This window comes from Blennius ocellaris (assembly GCF_963422515.1).
Source record: "Blennius ocellaris genome assembly, chromosome: 21".
NCBI lineage: Eukaryota > Metazoa > Chordata > Actinopteri > Blenniiformes > Blenniidae > Blennius > Blennius ocellaris.
This window is the reverse complement of record NC_137670.1, coordinates 18,733,151-18,746,759: the sequence shown is the minus strand read 5'-3', so window position 1 is coordinate 18,746,759 and position 13,609 is coordinate 18,733,151. Positions and strand designations below refer to the sequence as shown.

Here is a 13,609-nt window from a genome sequence, read left to right as displayed (position 1 = left end):
AACTGACTGCTGCTCACGTCAGAGTTGAAAAGCTGATCAACAATGTTTTTATGCTTTTGTTGTTTGCATTTGTACCCCGATACAAAGACCAAGACAAACAAGTTGTTTTACAGCCCGTCAAAGTGTGCAGTTTTATGTTGCAGTGTTTAAACAAGCGCCACCCAGGGAAAAGTGGAAGTGAAGAAAAACAGCAGCTCATTAATGTGTTTGGGTGTTTGTTTGTTTTAATGAAACGCTGGAGGTTTGAGTTTTATCCAACTGTTCCTGCAGAGCAAACGCTTTGATTAGAACCAGAGAGGAAGCTGCTGGGTGACCATCACAAATGTTGCCTGAGACATTTTCTCTTCAAACTATTTCAACTGCTTTGTGTTTGTCACACTTTGAGTTATAGCCAGTGACTTTTTAAAGGTCACTGTTATTTGGGTATGAAACAAAAATAACATTGGTTTTTCATATTCTGCGGTATTTTCCTGTATTTTATTCTTATTTTGGAATCAAACTGTTTCTGTGAAGTGGGCAACTTTCTTCAATCAACAATTTCATTCAATAAATGTGTGTTTGTGGAAACAATATTTCATTAAATATAGACTTTTTCTAATGTGTCTACTAATGGCACTCGAAGTCAGATATCCGTTTGACGACGTACAAACAAGTGAAGTTAAAAGGTGTGCGGTTTTCTCTGGATACTCCAATGAAAAGCTTTTAAGGTGAATTGGTGAGATTTATGTGTGAAGATCAAAATCTGTGTTTGTCCTGTGATGGACTTGCGACCCTGACTTTCCCCCCCATTGATCATTTACAACACTGCTGGAGATTGGAGGAGACAGCAGCAAACAGCCAGCTGGCAATTCTGATCACACATATCTGAAGATATGCCCATAAATGAGAAGACTTCTATGGAGGACTGAATGTGCCGAAATTAAATAAATAAATACACCATTAATTAATGTCATGAATTGTTTAAAAAAAAATTGGAATTAAATATATGAATGTGTCATTAGTTAATTAAAATACCAATTCCATTTCATGTAAAAAAAAACCCATATAATTATTTCACTCATTTAAATCATTTCATGGTCTAAATGTGCCAAAAATAAAATCAATATATACATAGTTAAATAAATTTGTCATTAATAAATAAAATTGGAATTAAATATATAAATGTGTCACTAATTAATGTATGAATTCATTTTATGTAAAAAAAAGTGTTTTGAATTGTTTCACTATTTATTTAATTATTAAATGGTGTATATATTTAATTCTGGTGCATTCAGTCCTCCATAGACTTCATCACAATGTGGGTGAATTCTATCAATATTTTGCCATTTCCAGTGGATTTTCAGCTGATTATAGCCAACAGAGATATGTGGCGCTTCAGTCTGGTGGGACCATCCACTGCAGGATCATCGAGTTTATCCTCTAAAGCAAGGAACATCAAGATGGCTGAATGAAGGACGAGGTGAAGTGAGGGTGGGCGTGATGTCAGACTCACTGCTGTGTCTTCTCCAGCTCGCCGTACAGCCAGCCGTCTTTCTCCTCGTGGATGAGCAGGGTGATGACGTCGCCGTGGTCGAAGCTGAGCAGCGTGCTGTTGTTGCCCGCCGTGTGGGGGAAGATGGTCTTGACCCTCGACTTCCTGCCCACGTTGAGTCCCGACGACTGAGACGTGGACCTGGACAGGTTGCCGTCTCCGAGGCTGCCCTGGTCTGGAGGCAGAGAAGACGTGGCGACACATAATGGCGATGGATGCTTGACAAGATAAGCTTCTTGTGTGTTCGTCTCCCTGCGCTTTCGAGCGGCCATGGTTACCGAAGGTGCGGTCCGAGGGGGTGCCGAGCGGAGACCGTATGTCGGGGTTGAACATGTTGGCCAGCGGGCTGGTCTGAGCTTTCAGCGGCGGAGCTGGAGGGGGCGCCACAGGGCCCGCGTTGTTCTGCCAAGGAGACAAAGAATCTAAACGGTGTGTGGCGGCAACATTCAAGTCCTGACATTTGAGTGCCCTCATCGGGATAAAGTCCTTTTCCGCGTAATAAATTAGTTCATTACTGGAATATTGTGTTCCTCCTGCAGAGCAATAAACAGAAGCAACAACAGCATATGAAGAGTGTTGCGTCACCAAAGGTGTGCTCCATTTCGGCTTTCGCAAAGTGTGTGTCCCACGGCAGCAGGTGTATCGCGATCACTCCGGGGCTCCTGCTCATTAAAGCCGGTCCCGATCAGACGGTGGTGAACTCACCCCGTTGTAGCGCGGGACCTGTGGGGACTGCTCTGGAGTGGACAGCTTCTCTATCATGGTGGCCACCGTGTCTGGAACCTGGCTGACGTCACTGCACTTCTCCTGCCAGCCGGGGAGCCTCAGAGACAGCACCTCTCTGGCCTGGACGCACCGGGGGACGGGGACAAGTTCAGTGTCCTCACAGCTCAGCACTCGCTGGCATTCCCTCTGTTTTCCACTGACCTTCTCGTGGAAGTTGCTGGTCTGGTAGGAAAACATGCAGTGTTTGTCCGCCAGGAAGCAGAAGCGCCTCTTCTCCTCCAGTAGGGCCTCTTTGCAGCCGTCAGCGATGAACTTTTGCATATCCATTTGGCGGGACGAGATGGTCTCCATGTACTGCAGACAGGAGCAAAGTCAGTCCCAAACAAGGATCAACAACAAGAACAAAACCACTACAATGCATGGAGAGGATTTCCACCGGTAAACAATGAACATCAACAAAGATTTGCTGTTCCATTAAAATGCACAATTAAATATATCTAACTAACAAATAAGAGACACCAAATTAAGTTATATTTATACTAATTAAACTAACGAAATTCAGTAATACCTACAATAATACATACCACAGCTTCTGCTAATACTTCTATTATCATATTTGTAATTAATATTAATGACAATTTAAAACATTTACATTTACTCTTAATTATTTAATGAGTTGTTGTTTTCAGGCTGTTATTTTAAGTCTTGCATTAATACTTGTCTTACTATACTCACTACCCCTCATCAAAGAAAAACGTTGACACTTTTTATTACCAAAGTGCGAATTCACAACTGCAATGACCTGCATGACGTTTATTAGGGTCCGACCAGGAGGAGAGCCGAGCAAGAGGTTCTTTAAGCTGCAATGCCTGGTGAACGTCACATTGCCAAACCAGACATTTTACAGGCTTCTTTTTAGGTGGCGCTGTGGAGCCATTTGCCCCGCCCATGTTTGAAAACAATGAAAGATATAGAGATTCATGAGGCCCGATTTCTGTGCCAAATGTCATCCTTTACATCTGGATCTGTTGGTTTTAACTCTGGATCTGTTGGTTTTACATCTGGATCTGTTGGCTTTACCTCTGGATCTGTTGGCTTTACCTCTGGATCTGTTGGCTTTACCTCTGGATCTGTTGGCTTTACCTCTGGATCTGTTGGTTTTACATCTGGATCTGTTGGTTTTATGTCTGGATCTGTTGGTTTTACCTCTGGATCTGTTGGTTTTATGTCTGGATCTGTTGGTTTTATGTCTGGATCTGTTGGTTTTACCTCTGGATCTGTTGATTTTACTTCTGGATCTGTTGGTTTTACATCTGGATCTATTGGTTTTACTTCTGGATCTGTTGGTTTTACATCTGGATCTGTTGGTTTTACTTCTGGATCTGTTGGTTTTACATCTGGATCTATTGGTTTTACTTCTGGATCTGTTGGTTTTACTTCTGGATCTGTTGGTTTTACATCTGGATCTATTGGTTTTACATCTGGATCTATTGGTTTTACATCTGGATCTATTGGTTTTACCTCTGGATCTGTTGGTTTTACTTCTGGATCTGTTGGTTTTACCTCTGGATCTGTTGGTTTTACTTCTGGATCTGTTGGTTTTACATCTGGATCTATTGGTTTTACTTCTGGATCTGTTGGTTTTACCTCTGGATCTGTTGGTTTTATGTCTGGATCTGTTGGTTTTACCTCTGGATCTGTTGGTTTTACATCTGGATCTGTTGGTCTTAGTCTGGATCTGTTGGTTTTACACCTGGATCTGTGTGTTTTATGTCTGGATCTGTTGGTTTTACATCTGGATCTGTTGGTTTTACATCTAGACCTGTTGGTTTTACCTCTGGATCTGTTGGTTTTACATCTAGATCTGTTGGTTTTACCTCTGCTGTTGGGTAGATCCAGCAGGTCCAGAGGTGTGACCAACAACAGAAACTAGATTGTGTGAAAATGTGTGTATTTCCTTGTTTTCAGACGTGGGCGGGGCCAGATGGCTCCACAGCGCAACCTAAAAACTTGGAAAAAGCTTCATGTAAAATCAATGGTTTTGCGGTGTGATGTAGGCCAACCCTCACCATGGACCTCGGTCTTTGCGGTGTGAGGGCCGGTTCCTCGCCACTTGCAGATTTAGTTTTTGTCTTGCCACCGAAGTCTTGTGTGGAAACTAAACAGATCCACAAATCAAGGCACTCGTCAGCTTCGGACTCAAACTCTGCAGACTATTTGGGTCACCTGCTGCCATGTGCAAGTCTTTACAACAACTCAACTTTACCTCCATCCCTCCCATCACTTCCATTTGCCTCACGTTGCCATGGTGATTCTAAAGTCGCTGCTGTCAGAGACCAACTATCTGGTCTCATTTTCCCTGCGGGCCTCTCTCTCGCTGTCTCTCTCTCTCTCTCTCTCTCTCTCTCTCTCTCTCTCTCTGGTCAAATCAAAGCTCTTCATTTTTCATTTCGCCACAAATAATTGCCCAGATCCTCTGTGAGCGGTTGGAAGTGCAGCGAGAGAAGACAGAGTTCATCACCGGCGGCTTCTTCCAGCCTAACACATGATTATCACAGAGCCGAGGTGGAGCCGACTCGCTTGTCCTCCACAAATCTCATTTTTGATCAGATAATGAAAAAGGAGATTCTGAGGGAGGAGGGGTCCCCACGTTCATCGGCTGAGCCCGAAAAACAAGCAGGGGATATCGACGACGTCGGAGGGGCGTCTGTTCATTATGAGGTGTTCGACGACAAATAAGAGGCTGATACCGAGCAGAGCTGCAGAGAACAGAGGGCGCAAGGCAAAAGAGGAGTGAAATCTAAACATAGACATCGGCTCCTCCAGCCAACACTGACTGTCCAATCAAAGATTTAAATGTCAGTCTCAAAAAATAAACTCGACTTCACTATCTCATCACCAAAAATGGACTTTAGGGACGTTCAATAAAGTAAGCAGCTGGGTTCTTCAATGTGGATGTTGTAAAATGAGCTTGACGAGTCTGCTGGGAAACAGCGGCTGCACACGCCCACCGGCACTTTGACTGCATTCAAACACATTTCATCAACCTGATAGTAATACTCCAGTTCATCCAGAGTTTTCAGTTGTCAAGCTGTCACTGATACGTTGGCCTAAGAAGAAGAGCGCACTGGCTGCGTAAAGGCTCAACGTGACATTAATACTAACAGTGAATCAAACAAAGCTACTTTAGTGGAGATTTTGAACATGAAAGAGTTTGGTAGGTTTTTTTGCTGTCATGTTCTTTTCTTTTTTTTTACTTTTTTCTCAAATAACAAAAACCCCCCCAAAAACTGACATCGTTCCCCTGTAGACATCAAATGTAAAATCAAAACATGTATAATAAACGAATAGGAATGCAGACACTAAGCTTGATTATTAAAAGACATATTCTCTTCTTTTGCATCGTCCCATTGCCTCAGTCCGTAGAGATTATTGTGATATGCTTAGATAATAGTGTGTATTTAAAAAAAAAAAAAATGTATTAGTTTATTTGGTAGGGGCAGTGCATATTAATGAACATCTGTAAAACAGTGTAAATATGCCAGATTACAGCAAAAATCTAATTTCCATTTGTTGTCCCTGGGCAGGTGACACAAAATACAGGAAAGAAAATACATTTAAAAAATAAATTTAGCATAAAAAAATACATTTACAAACATTACATACTGCATATTAAAGCAGACAGTTAAAAAGTATGAGTTGGGTTCAATAGTTCATGTGACAGATGTCATGAAAGAGAACCACAGTCACTTTCAGACTCCACCAGCATTTCGTCACACCTTCAGTTTACTCACTGATTTAACTCGTTTCTGATATTTCATCAATTCTTCATTGTGGCTTATCAGACAAGGACTGTCTTATCAGGGTCTGAAATCCCCACAACGTGCACACGCCCACATTTTGTGCAAATTTGGGCGTGTGCACCCTGAATGGAAAAGTGTGCAGCTGATAAACACGTTGACACAGAGTTCAATGGTCACGCTGTCATATTACGTTAAAAAAAAACAAAAAAAAAAACAAATAACCGAAATACTAAAAGATCAACCCTGAAACCGGCACGTGGAAACCACAAAACACTATCTTGGTCAAACGTCTTCACCCCGTCACATAAATCCTACACTTGTCACGTCCTCTCACAGACACCAGGGCAGAAGAATTTTATGACGCAGTGCCTCAGAAATCCAGCGGAGATACAAAGTGTGCTCTGTCTCCAGGGTGGAAGGGCTCAAAGCTGGGGTGGCTGCCTAGGTTTTGTGGGCCTCACCTCGTTCTCTCTGATCTCGTACTTGGACGAGTTCTTCCCCTGGCTTTTCCTGCGGAGCTTCTTCAGGTCCGTCTGCGAGCGCTCCAGAGAGTCCTGCTTCCCCTTGTGCTCCGACTGGTAACGCTTGAAGGTGGCCTGCCAACACACACACACACACACACGACCAAGTGAGGGACGATTAATACGCCTCTGCATTTATTAGAACCTCTCAGTTTGGTTTTCACGTCCAAGGGAAGAAAACATCCATCTTTTTAAGACTTCTTGCTTATTTGTCTCTGGGAAATTATAAGTGTCAAGTGATCAATCAATCACTTTTAACACCGTAAATAAAATCCCTAAACTCAAAGAAACCAATCATATATATATATATATACGTATTTATGTGCATTGTACACACTGACGCACAAAATCTAAAATCTATTTCACAGATGAATAACCTGAAATGTGGTGATATGACTCTCACAAAATATAAATAAAACCGTGATGATAAGTAGTATTATACTAAAACTATTATGATCAGTGACAGTGAAAACATACAAGGTCAAAAAATACATATATGAACACATTTTCAAATACAAGTATCCAAACTAAAAGGGTAACTTTAAGTCATTTACTTAATCATATTGAATTATTTAGTTGATTTAAGTAAGAGGTTAAGTGAGAGAATAAAACAGGATGAAGTTAATAAAATAATTATATCAAAATAATTATAACACTGGATAAAGTATGTATATATATATAAATGAGTTTGTGGCAACAAAGCTATACTGCACAATAAAGAATATTTATGATGATATAATATATAGAACAAAAGAAGAAATGACTGTTTAAAAAAGACAGTTAAAGCATCACCTGTTGTAACTGCATGCATGTGAAATATTCTAACTTTTTCTCAGTGAAATCGTTCATGTGAATAAAGTTCTCTTGTCGTTTTCTACAGCACATCTATTTACTTCATGTCTGTGTACAAACGTCGACGCTTACGTTCATGTATTTCACGTCCATCTCCGTCTTCTTCTCCAGCTCTATGATGATCTCTCTGTGGAATCTCTTGAACTGCACACACACACACACACACACACACACACACACACACACACACACACACACACACACACACACACACACACACACACACACTCCGTCACATGTTGTGCTGTACAGAGTGGGGTGACCTGTAGGAAGCATGATAATGTGTTTGTGACAGGATGAGACTTATCAGCTTGTTCAGGTTAAAGATTCACGACTTTCCTCTCTTGGAGATAAACAGTAACCTGGCAGGGGTCGTTGAAAAGGGGGACGAATTTTATATTTATTTTCATCCATACAGCCCGTCCACAACTCTAACCTGGCGACGCTCGACTCTGACTGACTTCCTGTCTCCAGGTATCTGAAGCATTTCCCCCCGCGGCTGGCCGGGTGACGAGTCACTGTGTGACTTTTCCACTCTCGTCAAACCTTCCTTCACCTTTCCGCTGCCGATATTTTCACCTTTCTAGAATGAAAGGAATGAGCTGGGGGAGGTCGTGGGGGTCATACGTCTGCGGAGAGCCGCGTGGCAAATTGCCAATCTTCATCTATTATGCGGTGACAAGTAGGGCATCTATGGCGGCGGTGTGATTGGAGGAATAACAGTGGAGCGGTACGAGCGGATCCGTGGGCGACGCGGAAATGCACCAAATCATTTAATGACATATAATTGCAACAGGACCAAGAGTTCTGAGTCTCCATTCATCACATCGCTCTCATTATTCTCCTTCACGACACACAGGCGGAGGCAGATGTGAGCAGAACAATAGAAACACAGTTAATAGAAGATGTTGACCATATCTTTAAGGTGGTTTTTTTGTTTGTTTTGTCTTCTAAACACATCAACTCACGTTCTCTTCCAGCTCATAGTAGACTTTTCTGTGAGCCTCCGCAATCTCCATGAGGACCACACCTGGAAAAACATCACAACAGCTTTTATTATGGACGTGTGAACTTATCAGCACGGCTTTGGTTTCGATTGGCATCGAAATGAAATAGGAGGCGTTGGCCTGGATAACAGCTGATAGACACTGAGGCTCTGAACGTGTCGGTGACTTCCTGATGGCCGGCCAAGTGACACACATTATGTGAACATGCTGGAAATCCTCACGGCCGTTTTGATCAACGTCCACAAGTCAATCAAATACTACAAGGACATGAGAAGCTGTTGGATAAGTTGTTGGCATTACTTATCATTTCTAATATGAAGCCCACATTCTGACATCCTTTCCCAGCCACTCGTCCTCAGCTGTATTCCAGGACTGGTCAGGTTCCTTCAAAATTCATCACATATTGCTTAATAATCTGAAACCGAACATCTTTGTTGTGACATTCTTATTTGATGTTTTTGATAAACAAAGCAAGTATGAAAAAAAAGACTGTACAAACAAAAAGTCAGAACTTGTGTTCTGCCATCACTGGCTGATGACATAGGAATAGTTCAGCTTTAGATTTGCCAGCTTAAAATATACAAAAACAGGAAAATGCAGTTGTTCCTTCTGACATTGGACGTTACAGGGTGGAGTTCACGTGTTCTCCCTGCAGGGTTTTCCAAGGCGCCGCTCAACCCCGACTTAGACAGAAGATGGACGTTTATGTTGGTGTCGTTTTAGTCAAACCTGCTGGATGTTGCAGTACCGTGGATTCAACCCCCCCCCCCAAAAAAAACAAACTGTACGCATTATTTAATAGACACACAATCATACAGGTAGATCAAGCAGGTATAGAAGATGGACTTGGAAGAGAAAATGTTAGTATTTCAGAGACGATTCTAAAGAAACACGGAATGCTTTATGGCCTTTTTAACTCACTAAAACAAGATAAAACATGTCACCTTAATAAAGAGCTATTGGTGGATTATTTTGCTCTTTGTTATGATAATTTGTATAATATAATTATAATATATATATATATATATATATATATATATAATGATATAATAAGCAGAACGGATGGAAGTGAACAGGTTGGAAAACTGCCAAATGATCCCATTGGTTTGCATCCACACTTTATGTGAGGCCCACTCTCCAAGCTTCCTGTGTGTATGGAACTCGCTTTTCATCAGACTCATCTTTACAGCCCATATTTTCCAGATGACTTATCTCCTTTCAATATTTGAACAGCTGTCAATAAGTAATCTCTGGGAAACGTTCTGGTATTGTGGCGTCCGACACAGAACAGTCTCCATTCACGCACGGAAAGAGACGCATATTACGAGGAGACAATGGGCACGAGGCAATACTGTAAACAGTAACGGCTGAGCAGTTTATAGAGCTCCCTCCGTCACAATGGGGTGAAATCTAGAGTCCAGGTTTACTACAGGACACCACGTTCTGGTGAAACCTGCAAAAAGCACACACAGCACAGGCTTTTTTTATTTGTTTTCTTTTTTTTTTGGCCAGAAGTGCAATCTGGACCGTGTTGACTTCACGGCAACGTGAAGAACAACCTGCAGGGATTCTCAACGCCTTCACAGTGGAGCAAAGAAGAGCACAGGTGTTGGTTTGACATTGTGGGTTTTTTGTTTTTTTTTCTTTTTAATGAACTTGTTCATGTCAGCTCACGTCACTTTGAAGCACCCACATCCACCCCACTTCTGTGATCCGCCGTCCAGCTACAACAACATTGCCCTCTGAAGGTCACCAGAACGTACTGGTAAAGGCTGCCTTTGTGTTTCATATGTCGGGGTAGCGAGGGGGGGGGGGCGAGGGGGGGGCGAGGGGGGGGGGGGGGGGGTGATGAGCTGTTTGTACAGTGGCAACAACAGACTGGATAGAGGAGCCGATGGGGAGGCTGAGGAAACGTATGTGTGTGTGTGTGTGCGTGTGCGTGTGTGCGTGTGTGTGCGTGGTTCAAAGAGGCCATTGTACCACCTGCAGCTTTCACCTTTGGGGTGACGGAGGTGTGAAAGCCTACCTGAGGAAGGTAAATGCTGCAGACAGGCGGCCCTCAGAGCAGTGTGGAAAGGCTAAAGTGAAGTTGATGAAGACGCCACGTGGTTGTTAAAAAAAAACAAAGAAAAAAAAAAGTCCGAGATTTGCCACTTTATTTTTCCCTGAGGTGTGAGAGCTGAGCGTTACAAAGAGAAAATCATTTACCTGCCTACATGTTGTTTTTTTTAACCATCTATTATCTAACTTCATCACAAGAACAACAATAACACAAGGCAGCTTTTTCTCACTTCGTCTTATCACCTATCTCTGTTGATCTCCTCAGAAGATAGATAATAATAATTATCATCCTCTGTCTTCTTCTCTTCTCCACAGGTTGATACGAGTTTGACGATATTGTGGAAACTACATCATGTCTGACTCATGTACTTGATCTATGACTCATTATCATAAATGCGTTGCCTCTTCTCTCCCCTACAGCTGCCTTGCTCATGGGGCGTGCTGCGTGTTACGACTGGACGGAACACCACCTTTGACATTTGATGAGCACTAATACTGGTGGGTCACTGTGCAGCCGTCCTGTGACATTTAAAGGGACTGGAGGCAATGGAGCCGCCTCCTAACTATCAGGGTCACATGACATCTCATTTATACACACACCTCAGCCCAGGTGGGGGAGGAGGCCATGTTTGGAGGTTTCCACACACAAGACACTCCCTTAGTGGTGATACTCTATCATAATGATGTCAGTGATGATGAATCAGCAAAGAAGCAACAAGTAATTGCTCCCTTTGGATTTCCATCAAATCGAGCTGCTCCTTTTTTCAAAAAAAACAAAAAAGCCACAAGTCATCACAGCTTGCACTAAAGACTCACGACAGCGGAAGTTTTAATCTAATATGATCAGACGTAAGAGAGGCTGAATCAATGAGTATGTGGACACTAACAAAGGTAAAACCAACGTGGTTTTTCCCTCGATTGCTCAAAAAAGGAGAAAGATCTTAGTAACTATCCTGTCATCTAATGTGTGTTAAAAGAAAACCGTGTCTCATTCGGCAGCCAGACCACAGACTGAGCTCAATCAATCATCTGTTCTTCTCTGATTTCCTCAGATGTTGGGAAAAAAAGTATTTGATCAAAACAGAGAATATTCCTAACGTTCACAGGACTACCAGCCTAACTTCACCACTCAATCTAAAAATACACATAATGAATGAAGCCACAAAACCAGAATGTCCAGGTGACCAAAGCTGTATCAGGAAGACTTTGTACAACTGCAGTTCTAATTACCAATCATACATGCCAGTATTACACACAATCGCCATTTTTCCCCCACAAACTGTGAGCAAACACCAAATTTCTGTATTATTTTAATGTCTGGGATTGATTTGGCCGTCATTCAGCAAACCCAGAGTGTTTCCAGAGGATCGTTGGCCGTGACGGCTGCCTGAACGCAGAACAACGAGCCGCTGTTACACACAGCACCAAACCTCACTTAGCTGAATGTGTCCCTGGCCGTCAACAATTAATCTCACTTTCGCTTCAAACTGCTTTTAACAGTCCAATGATGGAGCGTATAAATAATATGAGTAAAGCTCAAGGGCGTCCCAGTAATTTCCGCTCACAGAAAACTGCAGTAACAAGATACACGAGCGACCTGAGAGATTAAACGTCTGTGTTTTGATGCCAGAGAGACACAGTTTACACTCCACCGTGTTCCCGTGTCCCTTCTGAGCAAACGCTTTCGAGGTCTGGAGTCGAGGGTCACTGGAGCGAGTGGAGTGTGACCAGCAGTCATAACCAACTGAACGAGACAAGAAAAACTGCCTTCGCCTTCAGGCCTTTTATTTACTTTCAAGGGTCTGAAAGTTGAGAACAACACGTCTGGGAGGCTCAACTCTATTTAAAGACACTGTGTTGGTTGAACGACTGGTCCACTGCCTGCCGTTCTGACATGATGCCATCGTTGCTCTTGTTGTCTTGCCTGAGGACACTCTTTATTTATTTATTTATTTATTTATTTGCTTGTATGTTTGTTTATTCCTATCAGCCCGAAACATTCCACCATGGGGGGAGACAAAGGGATCACATGGTTGGCGACACGTCATATCAACATACATTGAACACGAAAAAGAAAAAAAAAAAGCTCTAATTGTGCCTGAAAAGGAAACTTATTTAATCCCACCCCCCCCATTTCCAATGAATATTGTACTTCCATTTTTTTTCTGCAAACTATGGACTCAGAACTGATTTGGCAATCATCTTATAGAACAATATCAAACTAAATATTACAGCAATATAATATAAAACATACCAGCAATGGTACTAAACAGCTCAGGAAACAAAAGCACATATCAACACTCGTCGACAGAGTATTGATATAGAATAAAGACCCACTCTCTCTATATTGTGACCAGACCTGATGTTTATATAACTGTGATTAAATTGACATTGCTTGATTGGGATTCCCAGACTTTTGACACTTGGGCAGGGAGAAGATTGAACCGCCAACCTTTACGAAAGCCATTGAGCCCTTTTGAATCACAACTGGCCCTCAAGCGCAGGTCGACCCACGGAGATTAACGGCCTGTCTCATCAAGAAGGTCACAGACATTACGAACTGCATTAAATAAAAACAAAACCACTGCGATTCCATTTTGGTGAGTTCATTTAACAACCCTGATTCTTGCGCACACACTTGCCCCTTTACGTGAAATCCTTCACTTTTCAATGGTACTTCTATCACTTGTACTTAAAGGTGGGACAAACACAACGTGACTGACTTTAATGTGGCGCTTCAGGCGTGGTTTTCATCTGGAGGCGACTATTTTCTGGTGATCTGTACTTCTTAAGTCAGATGCAGTACGAGGGATGTAAAAGGCTGAAGCTCAACATAAGGAGCAAGACAAGGGAAGGAGAAACGAGGACGAGGACAGGAAATGAAGTGACAGACAGCAGCAGATTCTGTGCAGTGATTTAAGCCAAAAATGAAACATTTCAATCACTTCAGATCTGATTGGATTTCAGTCAAATCAGCCTCCTATAGTCCCACAAAGTGTCTCTATCTAGTTTGTCTCTCATATGTGAAGAGGCGAGGTGAAGGTTTCTTCTGCTTGTCGATTCCAGTCCAGTGAGTGAAGCTCTGCTGGTGCCTCGCCTACTGCGACA

General features: G+C 42.4%; 1 protein-coding gene across 2 annotated transcripts in view; it reads right to left on the bottom strand.

The window, feature by feature from the left end:
- Nucleotides 1-13,609, bottom strand: part of baiap2l1a (BAR/IMD domain containing adaptor protein 2 like 1a) — a 30,650-nt gene that overhangs the window by 8,315 nt on the left and 8,726 nt on the right. For both annotated transcript variants that reach the window (XM_080516888.1, XM_080516889.1), the window contains exons 4-10: nt 8,402-8,463; nt 7,506-7,577; nt 6,522-6,656; nt 2,459-2,611; nt 2,237-2,377; nt 1,810-1,933; nt 1,493-1,706 (exon numbers count right to left, since the gene is read on the bottom strand). In XM_080516888.1, coding sequence (XP_080373014.1) covers nt 1,493-1,706; nt 1,810-1,933; nt 2,237-2,377; nt 2,459-2,611; nt 6,522-6,656; nt 7,506-7,577; nt 8,402-8,463 — 901 coding nt within the window. The remainder of the gene's footprint in view (nt 1-1,492; nt 1,707-1,809; nt 1,934-2,236; nt 2,378-2,458; nt 2,612-6,521; nt 6,657-7,505; nt 7,578-8,401; nt 8,464-13,609) is intronic.